The sequence below is a fragment of the Pholcus phalangioides genome, unplaced genomic scaffold, assembly GCF_987345545.1.
Source record: "Pholcus phalangioides strain wild (caught in Gottingen) unplaced genomic scaffold, Ppha-v1.0 ptg000015l_1, whole genome shotgun sequence".
In the NCBI taxonomy this organism is placed as follows: domain Eukaryota; kingdom Metazoa; phylum Arthropoda; class Arachnida; order Araneae; family Pholcidae; genus Pholcus; species Pholcus phalangioides.
This window is the reverse complement of record NW_028301608.1, coordinates 2717075-2742673: the sequence shown is the minus strand read 5'-3', so window position 1 is coordinate 2742673 and position 25599 is coordinate 2717075. Positions and strand designations below refer to the sequence as shown.

The following is a 25599-nucleotide window of genomic DNA, read 5'->3' as shown; positions in this document are numbered from 1 at the left end:
TTGCGAGAACTTTAATAAATCAAAAAATAATATCTATAAACAGTTATAAAATTACTCTCTGATATTTTATAGATTGTTTTAAAGCGTAATTGTTGAAACACGGTAACAAAAACTATATCTAAGGACACTCAATCTTTAATGAATGACAACTAATAAAATTAATGAGCTTATCAAAAAACTTTAAGAACTTTATGTTTCATAAAAATTACGAATTTTATGATTTTATTGTTCGATGAAAATAATAATTTTAATTTCAATCAATCTTCCCTGGATGAAGGTCAGCTGAGTGAAGTGCAACAGGAAGGCGGTGACATCAATTTAAGCATTGCCCTATCGAAGTTCAGATGATATTGATTATTGAACTGGTGATGAAAAACAAATGTGTCGAGCTTATCATTCATTATTTACAAGCAAGATGAGAGCCCTCCTTGTCAAGTGCCGCGGCCTCGTCAAGACCATATGCAGGTAAATAAATTATTTATTTAAAAAAAATTCATTTTATTGCGATGGTTTTTATTTCACTTTAAATAACCGAAACTAGTTTTGTTATTGATCAAATTAACTGTCATTGGTAAATTGCATGTTTGAAAGAAAATCGGGGTCCCTCTCATGAATGGGGCTTTAAAATTTGTTGTTTAGGGAAGAAATATGAAGATCAATGAAATTATCTTGTACATAAATAATTATCTAGAAATTGATTCAATTGCCATTAATAGTTTTCCTAATTTCCATGATTCATTCATGATGAATCATTCCGTGAAGCAATTGAAACCACTCTTGAATAAATTCATTGTACATATCAAGTTTTTGTTCCAGTTTTCAGTTCATGAATGTGCCTATACATGTAACTGCAAGCTTGACAAGCATTCATGTGCGATCTTTTTGTACAAGCAATACTTGAGCAAATTTGGTAATGCACGCTTGTTCAAGCTCCTGCATTTGCACAAGCATAACCATGTGAGTATCTGTATCAGTCTTTACGTTTTAGTGAGCTCTGCTTGTAAGTGAATGAGCGAATAAGCAAGTGAATGAGCAAGTTGGTGAGTGAATAAGCAAGTGAATCAGCAAGTTGGTGAGTGAATAAGCAAGTGAATCAGCAAGTTGGTGAGTAAATAAGCAAGTGAATGAACAAGTGAGCGAGTGAATGAATGATCAAGTCAGTAACCAAGTCAGCAAACGAGTGAGTAAATATGCAAGTAAGTGGTTGAGTGAATGAGCTAGTGTAATAGAGCTGCAAACACTGAAAATTTGAGAGCAACTGTTTTATTTAATCCAACTTGCTGGATGCGAAATTAAATAGGACTACAAAATTGACTCGTAACCACAGCTAGTTAGCTTGTACTTATTCACTCAATATCTCATTCACTTTCTCTCGCTTGATCATTCACTCTTTCAATCAGTTGCTCACTATGTGTCACTCACTTATTTTCTCAATTGATCAATGACTTGCTCTTTCACTCATGCATGTGCTCACTTAGTCACTGACTTGAGCGAGTGATTGTACTTGCTCATTCTCAGGGGAACTTACGTAAGCTCAATTGCTCATTCATTCACTCATTTGTTCACTTGGTCGCTGACTCTGTCACTCTCTCATTTGTGCCAAATTGTGTGTTAGGAATTTTCCGTAAATTGCTTCAGTGCTTCAAACTGATGTTTGTACAGGCATACTTGTACCATGTGGAGGTGAAAGGGAAGTTGTGCGAAAAAGATTGAATAGCGGACCACCTCTGCACATGCTTATCAAGTTTGCAGTTATGTGTGTAGCCGCCTTAAGCAACAAGTGGTTCGCTGTGCATCACCAAAACACTTATTACACAGTCAACGCTCATTATAACACCCCTCATTACAGCAACCGTTCCATTTCAATGACTGGTAGGATTGATACGACCCAAATCCTTTCATGTAAGAAATATCCTACATGTAAACCTTTCAATAGGCCTATAATGACCACCCCAATGTAACATCTGTTTTCAAAGGAGCGATGGGAGTCGTTATAACCAACGGTGACGGTATATAGAAATGATAATGTTATGCTCTTCATTATTCACACAAGATATAGGAAACTGTATACAATGTAGAGATGATGATATTGTATTGGTTAGTATACTTGCTTGGATTGCAAGGAAATGGGGGGTTCAGTTCCCAAAAGCGGCCTAGGCCTTTTGTTTTCTAAAATCATCTCAACATTGTATCAAGTTTCCTAAATCAGTGTTACATGTTCAGGTGAATTATTATTAACAAAAGTCTTTGATGTTCTTGCTCAGACATCTTCAACACAGTGCTCTCTGAAGTACCCAGAGTGCCTGATGCTTGTGTTTGATTTCGTGCTCTCTAGCACTTGATTAAAAGTTCCAATTAAACACCTTGCAGGAATTTCATTCAAGGATTGAAATTATCCTCATTTCATGTATTAATATGTTAGACTTGCCTCAAGGGTGCTCTTCATTTAGTGGTGGGTACAAGGCAGTTCTCCCGATTGGAAAAAGGTTGAAGACCTCTGTTGTAGCTAATAAGTCTGATAATCCTGTAAGCACTTAATTTATGAGTTTGAATGACTCTACTCTTACAGGGTGCTCATGTAATAACTTTGAACGAACTTGAGCCCACCAGCAAATGATACTTGAAACTTGATGAAACATCAGCGATCAGAAATGACATTAGAGATATAGGTGTTTCAGAGTATGCTCTCGAGAATGAGAAGAGGAACAAAAATCAGGTTCTTACAGTTACAGTAACAAAATTTCAAAAAATTCAAATGGCAACACCTACTTATGCATTGCAAAGGGATTGGAACAGTAAAGTACCATAAATAACATTCTAACAGTATTCGTTGCATGATAAATGCGGGCACTGGACAAATGAAAATGGGGAAGCAACCAATGTAGATCACAGTGCTGCCGCAGGAAGTCCCCCCACTGAGGGGTTAGTGAACCAACCCCTTGGTGCAATCTTCTGTCTTTGTCTGCATCCTGCACTGGTATTTATGGCGCTATGGGTGCCACTCTAATGCCTATTCACAAATGGTATTTCACTACACCAATCACTTAGCAATGCATAAAAGTGAGTGTTCTTATTTAAATATTTCAAAACTTTTAGTGTTGCGACCATAACCATGAGAACTAGAGTTTGTTTTTTTTTCTTCTTCATTTTCTAGCTCATATTGTGAAACACCAATGTCATTCACATTCATTGATTTTTCTGCTGCTGGGGGCTCATATTTTGGCAAACTTATTTTACGACCACCCTGTATATTTGACTAGGCATAAAATTTTAATTAATTACAGTAAGTAGCCAAGTGTGTCAAATTCTTTGTCTTTCGCTGAAACTGATTTTCATAAATCCTGTTGGCAGGGTTGTTTGGTTTAAACCACGTTGGTTTAAACCAACTGGTTTTTTTAAAAAAACCACTTTGGTTTTTTTCAAAAAATCAGATAAAAGTGGCATAAATATTATTTTTTTCCCTGAAAAATATCATATTTGTTCATTATTAGCCAAAATGTTTCATATTTACCTTATTTTATATCCTTGGGGTACATTCTGACTGTATATCTTTAAATGACATAAGATTTTATAAGTGGTTTTTTTCAAAAAGTCTCATAAAAGTGGCCAGAATATATATTTTTCATATGAAGTATCTTAGTCATTTAAAAGCCAAAACTTCTCATTCTTACAACATTTTCTAACCTTTGGCTACATTCTGATGCTCTATCTTTAGCAAATTCATGAATACAGATTGCATCACACATCTAAATGTAGTGGTGTATTACATATCTCACAGGGTTTCTTTTTCCCTTCACAAAGAAGCAGCTACAGTAGTGACACCATCATGCTAGGGGCAGGTGGTCCTATAATCCAATAAAGACACCAGCTGTCCTTAAAGGACAAAGACTAGTGTACTAGTTGTTACATTACCTCACATACATTTTCATTCCCATAAGAAGTAGCACATCTCCTACTCTATATCTCCCAGTCTTAATATTCAATAGTTGTTTTTTTATACTTTCACACACACACTGTTAAGCCCAGTTAATCAGTGTTCTACTGAGTAATAATAACAGATTTATGAAAAATAATCAGCTATATACAGGGTGATTATAAAGTTTTGATTCAAAAACTATACAATAAGTACTGGTCAGAATGACTTGGAAATTTGCATGAATACTCCTGAAACAATGGAATTTTCTTTGTCGAAAGAAAAAAAGCGCTAGTAGTGCAAAATGTGCAAGTAGATGATGCTGTACTTGGCCAGCAGTATAATCTATTTTGTGCAACCACATCATTTCGGCACTTCCACAGCATCAGTGTGTGGATAGAACTTCTATCAAGATGCACATTGCAATACCAGCAAAGCAGCTGCTGAAGACCCATTTTGACAGGATGCACCTTAACCCTTGTAACTACTGGCTGTGGGGGTACCTCAAAATGTTATAAACAGTGGTCAGATTGCAAACTTTGATGAATTGTAATCTCCAGCACATTCCCTATACGTTAGAAGTTCCTCATTCCTCAGCAATATGAACGGGGGAAAGGGGGCGCGTTTGGTTTAATAAAGCTGAATTGCAAGCACATCCACATTATGACCATGGCATATTCCGATTCTGCTGTTGAACAAAAAATTTTGTGCTTTCAACCTCATAGCCAGAACACGCGGTGGACAACATATTTAACATTTTTTGAGTAAGTTGTAGTTATTTGTTCAATTACTTCATTTTTTTTGTGATGTTTCCGTGAATTATGGACTCGTGCAATGCTATAATTAAGTTATAATTTTGCCTTGACTGGCTATCGTTTCCATTCTGCGAGCAAATTTCCCACATGTTGGATGATGTCATTAATTTTACATTTTTAAGTATTTTTTCCCCTTTATCAAATAAAATTGAATTTTTTCAGGAATATTCATGTCAATTTTCAAGTCATTCTGACAATCGCTCTTTTTTTAGTGTTTTGAAATCAGAACCTTAGTTATAATCACCCTGTATATCGTAAATCATCGTTAATTAATCCGCATTATTTATGCATCATTAAATGCATTATATTCACCTAATTTTTATTACTTTTTGCAAAATAGCTTCCTAATTAAGTATACTGAAAGTAACTGGAGAAAAACCTTTATATATTATATGATTAATAATAACATTAAAAGAATTTTCAAACACACAGTAATCCATTGAGTTAAGCAAAAAATAATTAAATGGCAAAAGTTGGTTTTTGTTAAAATTTAATAAATATTTATTGATTAATTAGCATGGGAATAGTGTTAATTACATTAATAAACATTTTATTTTTGTTAATTATTGGAAGTTTGAATGATTTTTCAGAAATTTCATTGTTTTTAATGTTAATACCATTTAAAACAAAAAAACCGGTTTAAACCAAAAAACCCGGTTTTTTGGTTTTTTTACCAACCCTGCCTGTTGGTCATTTGTGCAAATTCACTTTGATATTCAGGTCTTATTCAGTATGGGTCCGTTCAAGCAAATGTGGTATTACTTAAGCAAATTTTTAGCTATTTTTGACCCCTTTCCCTTCTTTGTCAGCAAAATTTTGTCATCGCTGCCCCCTACCTCTTAATACATATTGGTGGGATCAGAAACGTACGAGGGAGGAGGGGCATGGGGGTTCGTGCACCTCTCTCCCCCCCAGACGAATTTTTTTTTTTTTTTATGGAAAATTTTCTTTTTTTTAAAATTAAAATTTCAAAAGAAAATACCTTTATTTGTTATTATAATCGATTTCTGTTAATTTCAATACTACTTGAAGGATAGGAACTCAAAATTTCTCTCTAAAAAATTCATTGCGACCCGCCCTTTAAGCCATATGCGGTAAACCCTTGACCCGCAGACCAAATGTGACCCTGAAGGTTATCTGATGTGACTTGTCCCCCTCAAACCAAATTTTGTAAAAATGAACTAAGCGGCACATTTACAGATCTCTTGAATGACCTATGGCACAATTCCAGAGCATTTAAGTGGCCGTGACACATTTTCAGATCACTGAAGTAGGCCTCAAAGATCACTTTCACATTCAAAGATCACCTAAGTAACCTGCGACGCAGTTACAGAATGCTTAAACAATCCATGGCACGTTTAGAGATCCCTTGAGTGACATGCCGCTCAGTTTTAGAGCACTTAAGCGGCCCCCAATGTGGTTCTACATCACTCAAGTTACCCATGGAACATTCCCAGATTACTTAAGTGATTCGTGGCACTGTTCCAGAGCACTTGGCCTGGAAACATTTCTGGAGCACTTGAAGGAACCGTGAAACATTTATAGATCATTAAAGTGGCTCTGTAGGGGACTTATCAATACTTAGAATGTTAGTTCAGGTTCCCAGTAACTATCGAAAGGTTTTTTCCAATTTTGGCACACAGAATAAGTCGCCATTAAGAGTATTTCATATCATCATAAAGGTTTGGTTGATGACGTAAGCATCATCAAAACCCCTCCCCTCTTGTCATCAAAAGTCAGCTAATCCGAAATACCCCCCCCCTCCCCTCCATCGATGCTGACGTAATACTTGAATGACCCCTATTCATATAGGTCTACAGTTGAACCTCCCATGACAGACCCCTTTGAGGTCTATTGACACACACACACACATCTGTTTGATCTACATTACATTCAATCTTTAATCATTTTAATTGACAAGCATTGAAATATGCGAAGGAGATTTTGAGGGGGATTATGTTAAAAAAATGAGGTGATACCTGAATTCTATTACATGACAAAAAAGAAAGAAATTGTCAAGATAGAGGGTCTCGAGAAGTAATTATATGGAAACTCAAACTTTCAGGGCTGAAAGCCTCTGCTGTAGAAACTTCATGAACATCTCAAGTACAAATTCAATGTTTGAGTTGCTAGAAGCATCAATGCCGAAACTATATCAAAATATAGGGTATGAAAATATAATTATTTTTAAAAAATTAGATTTTTTTAATTTTAATTAACAGAGTGCTTGTTAATTAAAACAAATCTTGTTGATCAGTAAAGATGCATATTTTCGTATTGCCCAACTGCTTTTATCACCTAATCTCGCAAATTTAATTCAGCATTAATGAATAAATTAACATGAACTGCAATCAAGAAATATGAACATTAAAAATCTGTTTATGCAACATGAAAGGTCATTGAGCCCAAATTAACTTCGTGGATTAACATTTTTTTTTATAGAGAAAAGTGCTTTTATTCATAAGGGCTCCCCCACTGCCTATTGAAGGGAATGCCTGGTGGCAACTCAGCATCACACATATGGTGCAGACATCTCAATTCACTCAATGCACAACCAAAGGCCCATTCAGCATCAACTAAATAAAACATATTCTATTGACAAGATTGTTTTCTGCACAATTAGTGGATACATTTATTATGACATGTTTCCAACTTGCATGATGCTGCTTAATAGTTCACACATTTTTATTCTTTCACTGATTTAATGAGTTTTGGTAAAAAACGAGAAAACTCAAGATTCTGATACGAAAAGTAAAGAAGTCTAAAGCTTAACAATATTTATGTTGGTTCAATATCTATTATTATTTTGAATCAGAAATTAGGGCATAGAATTCAAGGCTTTACATAAAAAATAATTTGTTTTTTTAATGAGGGGGCGGGGGGGGGGGGCCTTGGGGGGTCTGGCCCCCCCCCCCCCCCGAAATGTGAGAAAATGACCAAAAAAAGGGAAAAAGATGGCCAAATCCATTGTTATGTCACTTTGGTCCCCCCCCTCCCGAACGAAATTTCTGGCTACGCCCCTGTGAGGGGGAACCATAGTGTCACATTGCAATGCGTTGAAAATACTTAGTGCAGTTATATAGTTCAGCTCCCCATATATTTTTTCATGCACAAAATCTAGAAATAGAGCAGTTTTCTTTCTACACTGTATCTAGGGATTAAGTTCGAGTCTATATTTACCCCAAAGATTTTCTATACTTTTTAATTAAGAACTTTACCACATATCTCAGTAACATGCATACCATACCAGGTTACTTTTACTTCAATATCATTGAAGTTATTTAAAGGAAAAACAAGATTTAAATTTTGTGATTTAAATAAATGATTTTTTTTTGAATCAAGTGATTTAAAGCAAGCTGATTTAAATTGGCGTACCCTGAAATATGTACGATGCCTTTATGTGAAAAATATAAAAAAAATTTGTTGCTTGAGCGAGACACTTCCAAATAAAAAGATAAAACCTGAAACTAATGCCACTTCCATGCTTTTAACCAATCTGTGTTGATTTCCTTCATGGTTGTATCGCTTGTATCAGGACAGTGTGAACCCGGCCTGGAACATATTAGGGTCAGATTCTGAACTGCACTTGGTGATTGTCAGTATAGCCTAGTAGAGGTAAGAATATTTTTTTCAACTGAGACGAGACAGATCTTTTGGAACAAAAAGTGGCTGTGGCTGATATGTGTGTGAATAAACCTTTAATGGTTTCCCCCCACAAGTCCTATGGAGTGGGTCTTCAATGCATTTCACCACCTGTTGGATAAAACTTTCTGTCCTCCTATAGAACTCCTATGGTACCTGTTATTCAGAGGCTCTATTTCACTCAGTTATTATGAATTTTTATAGGCATGACTGATTGTATGCTACTGTAATGTATAATGGTTTTTTCCTTATATAAATTTATGTATTAACGCTGGTGGGAACGCTGCGCCAAAATTAACATCTTGCGCCATCCTGCTCCAATAGGGTATTTTCGTATTTTTCTGCGCCAAATAGCGAATTTCGCTTCAGTATGCCCGGAATTTCGGAAAGGACGTAAAAAAATTCCTGCATACTATCGTAGTAAAATTGTTCCTGCTTGCCGCGAAACGATTCTTTCCGAAAAGCGTGTTTTAATCCACTGTACTTCAACTATCGCCTTATTTAAACCATCGGCCCATCATCGGGCTTTCCATCGCGAACCCCCGATAATATCCGTGTTCGTGCAAATGAAGATGGTTTGCAATGGTCTGTCAGCTTTAAAGCGCAAATGCGAGTCAGTTTCCGTTTTAAAAAAAAAGTCGCCACTGGAAGCAGCAAAAATTACTGTAGTCGATCGGCATTGCGTCAAATCCCGATGTTTCGTGAAAAAAAATTTCATTTCGGGAGTAAAAGAAGAGCATGTCCGCCGAATTACGATTGCTAATTTAGAAACTTTGCCGAATAACGAGCATTAAATCGCCAATGTTGCCGAATAATGAGTGTTAAATCGCCAAATAACGAGTAAGATCGCCAATCTCACCAAATAACGAGTGTAGATCGCTAGTCTCGCCGAATAATGAGTCAGATCGCCAATCTCGCCAAATAATGAGTGCTGAATCGCCAACCATCGTGTTTATTCTTCCGAAATTCTCTCACATTTTGCAACAATTTCTTTCTGAGTATAAAAAAATTGAAAACTTGATATAGAAAATTTATAATATCTATATAAAGACTATAGAAAATTTTTAGCCCATTAGAAGGGTGGCTGTTCCAGACAGCAAATAGTGCCCTCAGTAAGTAAAAATCATCTTAAATAGACTGGTGCAAAAAATTTTATGACAGCCGCTCTTTCAAAGAAGGTGTCAAAAGCCTGAACCACCAAAAACAAAAAACAAGCTGATGAAAAGATGTTTGATGACAAAAGACAGTGCAGTTGTTTTATTTTGAAAAAGGGTGAGGGTTAACGAAAATAGAAAATATTGTTGTTAATTTCACTGCTTTAATTTATAAATATCTGCTCCGAATCCTCAATTCGCTTCTCCAAAACTGCTCCGAATCATGAATTTTGTTGCTCCAAAATGGACTTTGTCACTTCCCACCCCTGATTATTTTACTCACTGATCATTTTTCATTTCTGTCAAATTTTAAAAGATCTCTTTCACATAAAAGTTTGTCGTTTCATTTATTTCTCTCTTTTGTTCCAGACAATATTCAAAGAATGCATCTTGTGCTCAAATATCATCTTCGCCAGATTTCAGCATCAATCAATATGAAATAGTGGGCTTTGATCTTGATCACACAATCTGCAAGTATAATTTATGCGCTCTTTTCGAACTGATTTATGATTCGTTAGCTCACTTCTTTGTTGAAAATCATGGCTATCCACGCGAGCTTCTCGAGAGGCGTCCGTCTGATTCAGATTTCATTCAGAAAGGTATAATCTTGGACAAGTCCAGGGGCAACTTCCTGAAGTTGGACCAAGATTACAAGATACTCAAAGCTTGCCATGGCACCAAGCTGTTATCAGAAGATGAGATTATGCGAGTTTATGGCAATCAGCAGTTGATGAAAGGCACAGAGAGCATACCAGGAATATTATGCAGCAGTAATTACATGAATGAACCATTCTATATTTTCAAGGACTATTTTGTGACCATTGGAGCTGTGTTCTGTATGAAAGTCGTTGATGTCTTAGATAAGAAAAACAATGGAAATCCTCTGCCTGTCTATGATTTCTGGCGACATTTCCTCGGAGGACTGTATTTCATGTATGAAAGGGAAAACTTTAAGAACGGTAATGGGAATTTTTTTCCAGCGTTGAAGAAAAATCCAGAGCTATATCTTCGTAAATGTTCTCACCATGTTGAGAAGTGGTTGAAAAGTATACGGGAGTCAAAAAGAACTTTCCTGCTTACCAGCTCTAATTTTGATTCGGCAATATTTTTGGCAGAATACTGTCTAGGGAGTGACTGGGCTCAATATTTCGATGTCATCGTAACTTTTGCTAAAAAACCTGGATTTTTCTCCAAGTCTAACCCATTTTACATAGTGGAGAAAGACTTAGAAATCAGCCAGATCTCTCCAAATGGAATGAAAACACACACCGTATATTCTCAGGGTAATTGGAATGACCTCCAGCAGTTTTTCGAGGGTCTATGCAACGGTGAGAATCCAAAAGTACTGTATGTGGGAGACTCGATAATTGAGGACGTCTTTGCACCATCACAGTTTGCTGGCTGCGACACCGTAGGTATCGTAGAGGAGATGTTAGCAGAAGACAGCAGCACATTTGTTCCAAAAGAGAGCTGGTTGCTTCGCTCAAATTTCTGGGGTTCGTTTTTTGCTTCGGAAAGAAATTTGACTTTATGGGCAAGGATTTTAGCAGAGCACGCCAAGATAGCAGTGCCAAATCTAGAAACCCTGTCATTTCTAGGCCTAAACACCAAAGTGCCTTCCTTTGGTCCATCTCTGCCATACTCCGGTTACTTCCCAGAAGCACCGTTTGTTTTCAAAAGTTGATTCCCGGACGTTGTTAGTTATCAGCAAAATAATTTGGGGCTAAATTTTGTTTTCATTTTCATGCATTTCATTTAGATGGAGAGGAATTATATTTTGCCAGACTTTCTGAAAGAATTTCCTTGTTTCATGTTCCCATAATGAGACTGAAATATTTCTGTTGTTTTTCCAAAATTAATTTTAGCAGTAGATATGGTTGCCAGATTTTATTCATGATTGAAAGGGGGGGAAAAAATTTCCAAGTTTTTAATCACAGCTTCATTATTTTTAAAATGTTATTAATATTTTCATAATATATGAGCTTATTGCTATTATTATTTTGATTACAAGGAAATGCTGCTCAAATACATAGTTTATCGTACCTGAAATTCATTACTTTCATGTTTTTATTTAAGTAAAGATTTTTTTTTTTTGTATGGTAGACTCTATATATCCCTTTATTCTTTCATTCTATATAAAATACACTGCTATGCTAATTTTTTTGTATATATATATATATTTTGCCAAGTATGAAACAAATTGTAATGGGATCATTATTATTTTATATGAGAAAATGAGCTTTTCCAGAGAAAATTAAGACCAGAAATGGTAAGTGCCAAGTTGTAAATTTTACAAGAAGAGTGAAAAAAAGGTTTCAGGTGGCATAGACCAATGTGTTAAGTGATATCTACTGACGCGTTTTTCACCTACTTAGAGTGAGTTGGACCAGCACCTCCTAGAGATAGAAGGCCTCTGCAGTCTGCTTGTGACGTCACTAAGTAGTCCATTTTCCCTCAGAATATTCAAAGGAAAAAATTTCCTGCACGTGCCATTATCATCGTTGTGAGGGAAAGAAATTATCGGACTCATAATTGGTGATTTCTATGCCACACATCCAATCACTATGTGGTATTTGTGAGCCAATCAGAAAGATTGTATGCCAAAATACGAAGAAACAGAATTGGATGCTGTGTTTCAAAATGGGGCAAACTTACTAGGTAGTCTGACTGGCGTTTATGGCAAACAGTGCAGAGGCCTTCTATGTCTAGGAGGTACTGGTTGGATACTCACATCTTTTCCCAGGTTCACAACCTTGGTATTCACTATATTTAGACACAGAAAAAAAAAAAAAAATTTTGTACCTACTGCGTTTAGTATTTCCAATCTTCAATTTTCAAGAACAAATTAGTCTCTAAAGGTCGTTTACACGAGTTAAATGATTTAATAGTTGACTAAATTTTAAGTCGTCGAGTGAGTGAATGATCATTGGGTGATACAAGGCCATTGCCCACTGGTGCATGCACATAGTTTCTGCTTAATTGAAAAAATAGACCAGATTCTATTATTCTTATCTACTTAACCACTAAATCACTTAACCCCCTATAAAATGGGTCTTCATGTTGGCACAGATTTCAAAGTACTTGATGACTTAAAATTTAGTTAACTGCTAAATCGCATAACTCTTGTGTAAATAGACCTTTGATGGAAGTACTGCTGTGCTCCATGAATATTTCACTGAAATTCAAAAGCAACTCAAGAAATATGCAGAATGTTATTTAACTTAGATTATGAATGCACCATGAAATATATACTGAAGATACTTGTTCAACCTTGTGTGCTGCAAGTTTTTTTTAATACGGTCGAATCCCGTTATAACGAACACCAAGAAACCGGAAGAATCACTTCGTTATAAAGGAACTCCAGGTTACTTAGCATTGTTCCTATGTAAACTTATATGAGGGATTAGAAAAGTGTTTGTTAAAACAAGATTTTCACTATAACAGTATTCGACTGTATTGTAATGTGATGGATGTTTTTGAATGAAGAGATATATTCAGCAATGACCTAATTTTTTCCGGTGGTTTTAGAAACTTATAGTGTACATTGAATTGTGGAGAAAATTGTGTAGATTTTTTTTTCTATTTTTGTGTTGAAGGAATGTATTGACATGAAGACTATCATAGACACAGTTCAGTTAACATTTGGTCAAAAATAATGTTGATTTATAAATTTTTTAAACATTAATTTCAGGTGTAATCATTGGCGTACGCAAAGGGGAGTTTTGGGGTTCTAACCCCCCAAGCCGAGATTATGGTGTTATTTTGCAGGAAGAAACTTAAACCCCTTGAGAAGAAGAAAAAATTGAACCCTCCCCCCTCTTGAGAAAATTCTGCGTGCGCCTATGGATGTGATACATTCAAAATCAAATTCTAGATAAATCTAGATTTTTAGTGTTGAAAGAAAAATTTTTTTTTTTTTTCAGTGTTAATTACTGGATTATATACCTATATAATCCAATGATTATCAGTATCTATTTGCTTATTTATATAGATGATTACCTATTTATATTATATACAGTATCTACCTGCTTTGAACTTTTGAGAGAGGAAAATTATGGGTGTTTATTAATATTAACTTGTGTAACTTGTTATTTACAATTCCTGTTGACCTTCTTTTTTGAGAAGAAATATATTTTTTGGCTATGTCATTTAAACCCGGTGCAATATTTTGAACAAATTATTCTTGCATCAAATTTGTGTTATTTAGTTTTCAAACCATTCATTTTAATTCTCATATAATTGGAAAGGCTAACTTTTATTGAATTGTTCATAGTTTTAAGAACATTAAAATGGTGGAATTTTATTTTTAATGTTGAAGTTAAAAGAAAAATGTAATGGTATGCATTTTCTCTTAATTTCTCATCGAAAGTAGAAAAATAAGTCTCCCTGATGCATTGAAAATACTACTCGAAGCACCCATTTGCATCTGTAATCATAGTGATCTACTGATGATGAGTGCCACTCATCATTGAGCACAGCATTACCAATAGAAGAGTATGTAAAAACCAATTTCCTTATCTATGTGCTTCGAGACATGTAGCGAATTCAGAGGAAGAAAATAGGTTAGGCAGTCACTTGAAACAATGATGTGTGTTCAGTTTGTTTTATATAGAATAGCAATAAGACTTACATTTTAGGTTATCAAGTTTTTGCTGCTGCAGTGAATCAAATGTGATTCGTGTTGCACATGGTATTTCTCGAAAGTGATTTATTAATCCCTTGACATTGATGCCTGAATCCAGTTTGAGCAACAGAAAAATTTTGTATTTGTGATTTGATGATTATTATTTTTTTGGCTAAAAAGGTTTTCTCTTCCACGAAATCTGTATTTAATTTGTCTTTTTTATCATATAATGCACAACAACAAAGAAGAAATATTTCCATTTTTGATGAATTTTTATAAAATAAATTACATTGTCAAGGGGTTAATAAAGTATGGAAAACTTTTTTCTCTCTTCAAAGGTGGCATAAAAATGTTGGTTTAATTTATAATATTTCACTATGACTTGAAATTGTATGTTCAAATTCTGAAGTGAATCTGTTATATAAGGTTTCTCAAAATATTATGTATTCATGTTTGCGTGTATGTAAATGCACCGTTTTTTGTATAGATTCAAGTCTTTTGCCACTTTGTTTTTACTTATATGATATTTATCGAAAATGTAGTTTTCCATTAGTTTGAGAGAAGTTGCTAATTCATAGATTTTTCAACGTGTATAATTTTTATTATTTCAAATTTTTTTATAAGTTTTTGTATTTGACCACTTGAACTGAAATGATGAGTCCAGCTCGTCGTGAATTTTCTGTGTGAGCAGAGTGCTGCCTGAAAATAAATTGCAGTTCAAAGGGTTAATTCCCGGTCTTCAATTACCTAAGGATGATTACACTTATTGGATGATGGGATCTGTTAAAGAAAGAGGAAAGTTTATCTGTTGAATGTTGACAATGATGTATATTTTGGCGGGAGAAGAAGAAAAGTTAAGAGTACGTTCCTTTCCTTTGCAAAATCGCTCAACATGCGTTTATAATGTTCAGCGATTGTCATGCAACAAATCGAATGTGTTCTGCAACTTTTCATAATAGGTTAAAATCGCAGATCTATAATCTATCATCATGGACAGTGGCATCAGAGTCGGGAATGCTACGGGTGCTGGAGCAATCCCGCTATTTTTCATCACTCCTCAGAGCATCCCTAAAATTAATTCATAAATCAAAGTTTTCTGAGTTAAACTCGACTTGAGCACCCACAAGTCTAAAAAAATTTCGAAGTCCCCTGATCACGGATGATCATAAACTTGAGACAAATTGTACAATATTTTATAGGTGTGGGTATGAGAAAAAGATTCTTGCTATTTATTTTTGCAGTAAGAGTTTTGGCTATTAGTGTGGACGTAGCTTGAAACAGGGCTTGTCTAATCCCAATTGGCATTGCGGCTGAAACAGGCGCGAATCCAGAATAATGTGTTGGGAAGAATGGGGGGGGGGGGGTTATTTTACAGTATGGACCCCCATTATATATTTTGTTGTTTTGTGAAGCAACTTGTCTTATCTACTTTAATCAGAGGCCTTCAATTTTTCTTGAGTTGCGAGCATTGTCTTTGCCCATCATCAAACGAAGAGCACCCCTTACGACAACTTTGACATACTTATGCCTGAAATCTGCGTAATTGGAAAATAATTACACAGAATTACGAAATAATCGTAATTCTTGAATGCAATTTTTACAGGGTATTTAATTGAAGTGTTGATTATAAGTGCTCTTGAGCACGAAACCGGACACGAGCATTGAGCACTTTTGGTGCTCGCGAACAATAGGTTGAAGATGGCTGACTTAAATCATCACTGATGGGCATCAATAATTTTGGATGTGCTCTTAATTAGTACAGTATGAATTTTGTTGAACTCATTCTCACTCAGGCCAGTCACAGAAACAATGTTATACAAAGCTTTTGCTCAACGACAAAAAACCGAATTTTGTGATTGTGTGGTATGCAATAAATTATAAATTGTGATAGCGATAGGACCAGTGATATATACAGCTGGTAAAATAATGGTATGTAATAAATGTGCTGCAGAAAGATGTGAAACATTTTGATTTATTGTAATTTACATTCTTGTGTGTGTGTTTCCATGTGCCATGTTGCAGTTTTTATAGGCACAGACGCGTATTGATTTCTTTATTTAATTAAATTATTACGTAGGGACATATAAAGGGACGGATTTAAGGTTTCAAGGTTTTTCATTGGTGTAATGGGCTATTGCTTCATAGCATACATAAATCTTTCAGCCCCTTAATGTACGTGCACAAGTGTAACTTGGAAGCCACAAAAAACAAAAATATGCATATTATGTTGCTGCCAAAGCCTGAAGTGTGGTTAGTTTGTAAAATAGCCGAGAGGTTTGGCAAAATCTGATTTTTAGAAATGATTTGGGGTTTGGCTGGAGCTCTCTGACCAAGATTTGATGTGTTGATGTAAGATGGTCCGGTAGGTGCCAAATCCATTTTTTTCATCGCCAATGTGTGGCTATATATAGTAGCTGTATTGGAGTAACTCCATGTGACGAGAGGAAAAAAAGAAATCGAGAAAAACAATATAATAAAGTGTCATATATATATATTTATTTATTTTGCTGTCGAATTTTGAAGCAAAAAATTACCATATTGTGACTGGGGTTTGATGGGTTGCCATAGCTAACGTGAACATAATTATCACGTAAATGAAAACTTGGCGGTGACCCAAATCATGGCTTTTATTATCAGACTTTGGGAAGGGATCCCCGGCTACTTCACGAACTGGGTGGCCAAAGCTCGAAATTTGACATTCGCAGAGTCAATATTCAATGAAATTTTCAATTTCGCAAACTACTCAATTTCGTTCTTTGGCAGTAACATATATCATCCTCAATGAAAGAAAGCCATTTCTCAAAAAAGAATGACTGCTCGGTACAAAAATGCTTACCAGTACTGGATGTCTTTTCGCACTTCTCCAGTGTATGAATTTCAGCAGGTAGGGGAGGGGGCATGCCCTCCCTCAGCTAGGATTTAATTTATTTATAGTGGTGTGCAATTTCAGTGTTATAAACAATCAAACACTTTTGCAAAGGTCTGTTGAATGAGAGGAGAAAAATGAGCAGCTATATGAATTTACTATATATATATAGACACTGGTGTACGCCGGGAAGCCGAGATTACAATGGTGGTTTTTTTTAGCTGTAAAAAAACGAACACACCCTGAGAAAATCCTGCGTATGCCACTGACCATGGACCTTTTGGAATTTGATGAATTCACTCAGGAGGAGGATTCTAAAGCTGTTACAAAATTGTTGTGATATACTTACTGTGTTTTCTTATTCAATCAGGATTTCTGTGTTAGTTATTTTATAATTTCAAACTTTTATTACTTTATTTTCTGAAAGGTTATTTTTATTATACTTTTTTTTATTTTTGTGTATATAAAGACACGTAAAAGCATTGTTATTAATGTATTTTTTTTAGTGTTCCATTACCTATATTTTAATATATTCGATGCAAATGGTTTTGGCTAGTCTGGAAGGGGCATCACAATGAATGCGCTGCCTGCAGATCATGTTGTGATGAATTCTATATTTTCTCGTCTGAGGTTATTCCTTGGGGAAGATTTCAATGGGGTGCATAGACAAGTTCCTTTATTTTGAAATAACTTGCAAGAACAGTTGATCGTAGAAGCATACTTCCAATTGAACAAAGTATCTAAATAACGTGCCATTATTATTGCAAGGGTTCAAAGATTTCTTCTTGGTATGCCTCTCTATGGAGCTGGCTTGTTTTATGAAGCTAATTTACTTCATTTATTGAAATAAAAAGGACTTTTTATCCCATATGTAGTGAAACAAAAGTACTGCAAATTAATAGCATTTCAATATTGACGAAAATGGGTATATAGTGTCCTTTGCCTCTGACATACAGAACTAAATAACCCCTTGCAATATGAATAACGTATCGGAGGTCTACATGTTATTTGGATACATTTTTCAATTGGAAGTAGTCTATGCTCTTAGGATCAACGGTTCGCCAGCTATTCCACGATAAAGAGACTTTGCTATACATCCTGTATTGTTTGTAGCAAATTTTTCTTGCTATTGTTATTTGGAACGTTATAATTATGAAGTTAGTAGACTTTTCCATATTGTGAGGGCCCTGTTCGTATCGTACTTCTTTTTTTTATAAGCAAAATGTCTGCAGTTCTAGAGATGTCACATTTTCAAAAAAGAAGACTTGCAATGTAAATTATAACATTGTATGACACAAAGCAAAGCAGTGAGACTTTTTATATCATTTATTCCTAAGCTGGTGAATAGTAATTTTTTTTGTTTGGTAATCTTTCATTTTAACCGGTCAAATTCCAGTTGGTATGTGGAAGCAGATTAAATTACCCTTGGGTAATCTGAATTCAGATCCATACCTGCAGTACTACACAGCTTCAATCCGTGCAAAGATCGGTTTTCAAATGTTGCTAGCAGCGCTCTTGCTATTTTAATGGTCAATTTTGTGTAGCCACACTCCCATAAAACCAGTTATGCGCAGCTCAAAAATCGCATGGCGTGGCGGGTGGGGACTGTTTAACCGGTCTTGGGTTCGACCTTTAAGGTTATGGTGTCAAATGTTCTGTTAGTGAGAAAGATATACGAACTGAATTTAGCTAGAGCTCCTTGAAATATCAGATTGCCTTACCGCCATCATTGAGTAATATCGTGTATTGTCAGTACCACCACTATAGCCAATCGTATAGCACCTAGATATGAGAGCGGACTCGCCATCCTCTATCTTTGAACAAAACTGGTTTTGCCGCTCCAAGTGTCGTTTAATTTTTTAAAAAAGAAAACAGTGATTGGCTATAGCGACAATACTGAACATCCATTTTCTGGATATTTATGCTGAGGTGAACTCGGAAAGAAAAGTCATCTGGTCTCCGCCCGGACTCGAACCTAGGCCCTCTTGCATACCGGAAAAGCATACTACGGCATGCTAATCCCCGGAGCTAGGCAAGGAAAAAGTAAAAAGGACTTTGCCGTGCACCAGAGCATTAATGTTCGTTTCATTCGTTACACCGTTTCTTCGGCTGAGATCCCAGCCTGATTAGTAAGGTCATGTGGAAAATTTGTGAAACACAATAAAATGCTTTATTTTATGCTGCTTCTCTGTCCTTACTGGTTGTCCTCACTTTTAGCCTATCTACCGCCGGTGATTTTCATGCTACAGTTGCCGCTATTTAAGGTTTTTCACAATGGAGATCACATTCCAATACAAAAAACTTGGTGTTGCCATTTGATATTTTCTCACTGCAACCGTAACTGTTAGAGCAAAGCCGCTTGAAAGAAGCTCTTAATGCAGCTTTGTGTTAGAGTGGCACTGTTGTTTTCCATATCATTCTTGAGCGCATACATCAAAATACCGTATGCCAAAATTTCATTCAGTTTCTGTGAATGGTATGATAGTTAGGGGCCCATATGTCGGGGTAGTTTTTTTATAATCATCCTGTATATATATGCGCAGCCTTAAATTAAGAAACTTTTTTCTTCTCGCTACAAGAATAATCTTATCACATACAGTATATCCCGTTACCTATGGGGGGGGGGGGGGTAAAAATTTCAATTAAGAAGCTGTAGATGATTGCAGTAGCGACTGAGATTCTTAAATACAGCACGTGCTTGACCGAGGATCTTATTTTCAAAAGGGAACATTGCCACTTTTGCTACATTTACTGTAGAAGTAAAAAATCTTTATATCTCCGGAATGGACTGCTTTAAAATAAGTCGAAAATAGCCCAACAAGTAGCAAACGGGAGTGGTGTGAGCATGTGTTTCTTGATCAACATCCAAAGGTTATTTACATTTGAATTTTAGAAATGTTCCGTTTTTGAAGAAAATTAGTGAAAATGTTAACTTTTGATCAAAAGTGGAGCTGGTTAAGTCTGAAAAATGGAAATTTTTACGCCACCTGTTGATTCCCGGTTTCACCTAGCCAAGTAAAGCAACCTTACTTCTCTCTCGTGAATGACAAAAAAAAAAAAAACAGTGGAACCACCCATGAAGGGTCATTAAAATATTACGTCAGCATCGGTGGGGGGGGGGGTGTTCCCGATTTTTGATGACCGGGGTGGGTGGGATGATGTTACGTCATCAACCACCCCTCATGAAAATATTAAATATTTCTTAATGGCATCTTACTCTGTGTGCCAAAAACTAGAAAAACCTTTTGATAGTTTGTGAGCACCTGAACTAACATTCTTCCTATTGGTAAGTCCTCTACAGAGCCACTTAAGTGATCTCTAAATGTTTCGCGGATACTTTAAGTAATCTGGAAATGTGTCGCAGGCCGCTGAAGTGGTTGTTCTGGAACTGTGCCGCGCGTCACTCAAGTGATCCGTAACTGTGCCGTGGATCATACTTAAGTAATCTGGGAATTGGCCGCGGGAACTTGAGTGATGTAGAACCGTACTGGGTTCCGCTTAAGTGCTCTAAAACTGTGCCACATGTCACTCAAGGGATCTCTAAATGTGCCACGGGATCGTTTAAGTGTTCTGGAACACTGCGTCACGGGTCACATAAGTGATCTGTGAATGTGCCGCGGGCCGCTTAAATGCTCTGGAATTGTGCCACGGGTCACTTAAGCGATCTGTAAATGTACCGCTTAGTTCATTTTCACAAAATTAAGTTTGAGGAGGCAGGCCACATCATAACCCTCTGGGCCACATTTGGTCCGCGGGCCAAGGGTTTATCATATATGGCTTTAGAGGGTGGGTCGCAATGAATTTCTTAAAAATAAATTTTGAGTTTTTCAAATAGCATTGAACAGAAGTTGATTATAGTAACAAATAAAGGGTGAAATTTTAATTTTAAAATATTTTTTGCATTAAAAAATAAATTTTTGATCGTGTGTCTCTGATCCCACCAAAGATGCGTTAGGAGCCAGAGCTGATAACGAAAATTTGCTGACAAGGAAGGGGTGGATCAGACTTTTGCAGACCCACTTTAAATTGTGATTTCAACTAAAAGTTAATCTTGTTCGGATAAACCCTGTTGCATAATCTGACAGCTCATCCCAAAGATTCGGAAACCATTGAAAAGTGCATTTGGAAATGTTCCCTTTGGAAAATAAGCTCAATTCTTTTTTTGGACACTTTTATTCAAGTGAAGTTTTTAACTCGAAGTGTGGAATTGAACGAGCTTTTGCATGCTTTGTGCGATTCCAGGAGCAAAACAACTTACACATATACCAGTATGAATGTAAATATTTTTTTCTTTTTGTTTGCGCTGACTCTAGCAATTTTTATTTTAGCAATTCTCTTAAATTTGTTCACTGTCGTAACGTTATTTTTTCAAGAAATGCCGTATTTATGACTGAAGTCGAATCGTTTTCCCACGCGAATTCTTGTTTCCAGAATAGATTCTCGCATGGAAGAAAACAAATATGTGTTACAGCAGTGGTGGGCAAACTTTTCGGTCCGCGTTCCACTACCCTATATAGGTTACATAGGAGGTCGTGGCCAGATATGCGGTATTTCTGTCTCTTGCGGGCCAGAAATTTGTGTATATAGCGTGACCTATCACCCTGTGTTTCAGGGGGACATAACCTTCCCTCTCCACTATTGAATTTAACTTGGAAGAATCCAGTTTTAATGTTCACATTTTGCTTATACATTAAGGTAAAATATTATCTTTGCGGGCCAGATCAGTTGGCTTCAAAGGCCACATTTGGCCCTCAGGCAGCGGGTTGAGCATGTGTCTTAGAAGATCTTTAACAGACGAGATTTTGGAACATAGGAATTACGTGAGCAAGTACGAGGAAAATTGATATTCGGTCTCGAATTTTCTTTTGTTTGCAAAAAGAACCATTAATGCGTGTATAATCATTATATGTAGATCAATGAATACTACTGGATGTATAATATTATTCATTCTTCTCGTGTTTTATTGTTATTGTTGAGTAATTTCCCTAAGATATGTCGTCAATTCTTTTCAATGTGAATGTTTCAAGTTATGTTATCAGCAGCGATTGAAATTTGTTGATCACGAAAGCGCCATTTTTTTAATGCTAACATTTCATTTCTAATTTTTGGATCTTTGTACTGTTTCCAAGAAAATTGACCCATTGACCCCTTTCAGACCCTGGTGCCACAAATATGTGGGTTGCTTTTCCTAACTGTAGATTTTCTTTTTATAACCTCAGGGAATTAAGTCCTGACTTGAAGGATTATGAAAGTTTTGAGTTATAAATATAGTGAATATGAACTTTGGGGGAATTTTTCATCATCAGTTTTATGGGCCGCAAAATGGAATAAAAATAATTTGATTACATGGAGTTACATTTTGACTTTTTAACAAAGCAATAGCTTAAACTTCTGCTCAAGACAGCAGGGCCGCAACTAAGAGGAGGCAGGCGGGCACCAGACCAGAGGAGGGTACAAATTTCACTCTCTAACCCTTCCTTCAACATTAGGGACGCCGAAATACATGCTTGCCCTGATGGACCAAGCATCTAGTTGCGGCCCTGCCAGACAGGGAACTCACAGATTTAGGGTTTTGACGGTCCCCTCAAGCCAGGCCCTGGGCAAATGTGATTTTTTTTGGGCCTCATATGTATAGTTCTTTTTCTTTCCCCTTTGAGACAGGCATGGAAAGGGTCCAGTGACTATAATGTCAATTTAGGCGGCCCTGGACACATGCAAATATGCCTAGATAGAAATAGTAGTATCTAGGAGGCTTTGGCACGTGCCTCGTTTGTCCATGCTAGAAACGCCCTGCTCCAAGCCAAGAGTGTACTCGGGTTTGATGTCCCGGGAGCTGGACCAGAAAGAGCGCTTGTACACATGCCCCCTTCCAATTTTGTAGCAGGTTGATCCCTAGGCTGATCTTTGGTGGTCCCCCCAGGATAGATATTTTTCACGGACCCCTTTACAGTGAATTAAAAGGTGAATAAACAAAATTAATAAAATCGTTCCGGGGTAAGGGGGGCTTCCCGGGCTGGAGCACTGTCAGCCCAACACCTTTTGGGGGAAGGGCGTGATTACAAAAGTAATGGTTGTCAACCTTCAATTGCCCGGGTGCACACTTATAATTTTTATCGTTGGGTGATGAGGCCAAACTTATTGCCAAGTGGCTATTTTTTGTATAATAGAGTTCGGATGCTAATGTAAACCTGCCCTGCCCCAGGGTGCCGGGAACATTGGAGGTTCGGAGAAAAATCATTTTAGAAGGCCACAAAGCTGTTTTCGCACCGGGCGGCAAAATACTTAAGGCCGTCTCTGGCAGCACTTAAAAGTTGAACTTTCAGGGGTTTTTTTAGGATGGCTTCCACAGGAGAAAATGCTTCCGGAGAAAGTGTGATTTATTACATAAAATTTAGCAATAAAATTTTTTTTTGTGAAGATGACCTGCATGAAGTACCCTGCATGATCTTGGCTGGAAAAATTTGAACGAAATTAGTTATTTATTCACGAAAAAATATCTTCTAACATTTATGTTTTAACGAATTTTTTTTTTTGAGTATCAAAACTGCAGAAAAATTTTGAAAATGCTAAAAAATGAATGCTTGTGTGGGTCTGAAGGGGTTACAGCGCTTTATGAAGCTCGGAACTGAGAAAAACTTTTTAATATTTCAAGCTAAAAAATTCCATGTTTTATTTCCTTTAAAACAAACTCATTATGATACTGTATTTAGGTTTGCGATGTATGTATCATCCCAGTAGTGCATTCATTATGGGTGTTATGTCTGTGATCTGAATAAATTTATTGTTATCCAGGACAGGGTTTGATGTGTTTTTTTATTCCTTTAGTTTTTTCTACCACATTTTTTACCATTTCCTCTATCCCAGGGGTTCCTATGTTTTGCAAGGGTTCCAGAGATGAGTCCTATAAATCTACTTACAATTTGGTTAAAAATCCATTCTTTGCTCTATCTGTTTCAGGATGGGGTTGGGGGGGGGGGTCTCTTAACGATATCGGTGGCTCGTAATCCAGACATTTTTCTAGTCCTCTTGAGGCAGAATTTTATACATACTTCTCTAAGGGAGAGGTCGGCAAAAAGGCATCTTTACAGATCTCCCAGGAATGCTGGAAAATATCTATGTATTGACAGATATGGCCACACTAAACAAAAATTCAGACATTCAGATTTGATGAGAATCTGAAATTATTGAACGAAATACATAATAACAGAATTATTGAGAAACATGTCTATATCCGCCATTAGCTTCACATCATCTGCGAATTTGCTAGTAATCCCATCGATACCCTGATCGAATTTATCGATAAAAAGTGAAAAAAGGTATGGGGCCAAGGACACTTCCTTGAGGAACTCCACTTGTGACGCCTGGCCAACCAGAGAATTCCCCGTTCACCATAACTCGTTGCGATTCTACCCAATTCAGCAAGTTGCCCCCAATCTTGTGTAAACACTTCAAGAGTTTACCATGTTGGACCCAATCGAATGCCTTCTGGAAATCAAGGAAAACAACATCTACATTTTTGCTCTCACCCAAAGCCTTTGTCACGTGATCATAGAAGCAAAGGAGGTTAGTTACACATGACTTCCCCTCCCTGAACCCATGTTGATTATCCGACAATACATTATTCTCGTCTATCCACTTCACTAACTGCCTTTTGATGATAATTACCAAAATTTTTGAGAGCTAACTCACACGACGATAGTTGGACACAGCTTTTCTACTACCCTTCTTAAATATCGGAACAACATTAGCAAGTTTCCAATCCCTTGGGACGATACCCTCAGCAGCACTACTCCTGTATATCTGTGCGACCGGCTCTAACAATTCAACAGCACATTCCCTGAGGACCCACGTCTTCTACTTGAATATCGTTGAGGGTTTTATTACCCCATGCAACACCCATATACCGAATGTCATTATCTCCATTAAAAACCGACGCGAAAAAGTCATTGAAAGCACTACAGATGCCGACATTGCTCTCTAACCTAGAGCCTCCTATCGAGAGGGGGCCGACTGTCCACTCACATCCATTATTGACGTATCGAAAAAATGATTTTGGGTCACAGCCAATGTTATCTACCAACATAGATTCAACTTCCTTTTTACTATCCCTTATCGCTTTCTTCAACACTCTTCTTTTATCAGTAAACAATGATAAGTCACCTCGTCCACTTTCATACCCTCTGAATGCTCTTTTCTTTTCAAGATAAAGGTTACGCACGCTATCCGTGAACCATAGAGGGTGCGATGTACAAACACGTTTTTTTCGAACAAAGGGTATGACGTCGTGCAAAACAGAGGACAGCTTCGTACTAAATTCTCCCCATTGACTTACCACCCCTATTGATTCCAACCGTTCTTTGAAAACTTCCGCTAACCTTCCTCTCAAAATATCAAAGTTAGTTCTTCGAAAACAAGGAACCAGTCTTTTGTTATCAACCTTAACCGAGGAAAAGTTACAGTGAAATCTGACTATACGATGATCACTGGAAAGAAACTCTTCCCCCACCGAAACATGTTCAACAAGATCCTCAGAACTAGAAAGAACTAAATCCAAAATATCAGTGCCCCTAGTGGCTTCTGATACA

General features: G+C 36.6%; 1 protein-coding gene across 1 annotated transcript; it reads left to right on the top strand.

Annotated features, from left to right (window-relative positions):
- The first annotated feature begins 285 nt into the window (after nucleotides 1-285).
- Nt5a (5' nucleotidase A) lies at nucleotides 286-23808 on the top strand. Its single transcript, XM_089242548.1, has 2 exons — nucleotides 286-465; nucleotides 9894-23808. The coding sequence occupies exons 1-2, from the start codon at nucleotides 380-382 to the stop codon at nucleotides 11206-11208; spliced, it is 1401 nt and encodes a 466-aa protein (XP_089098674.1). The 5' UTR covers nucleotides 286-379; the 3' UTR covers nucleotides 11209-23808.
- The last annotated feature ends 1791 nt before the right edge of the window (nucleotides 23809-25599 follow it).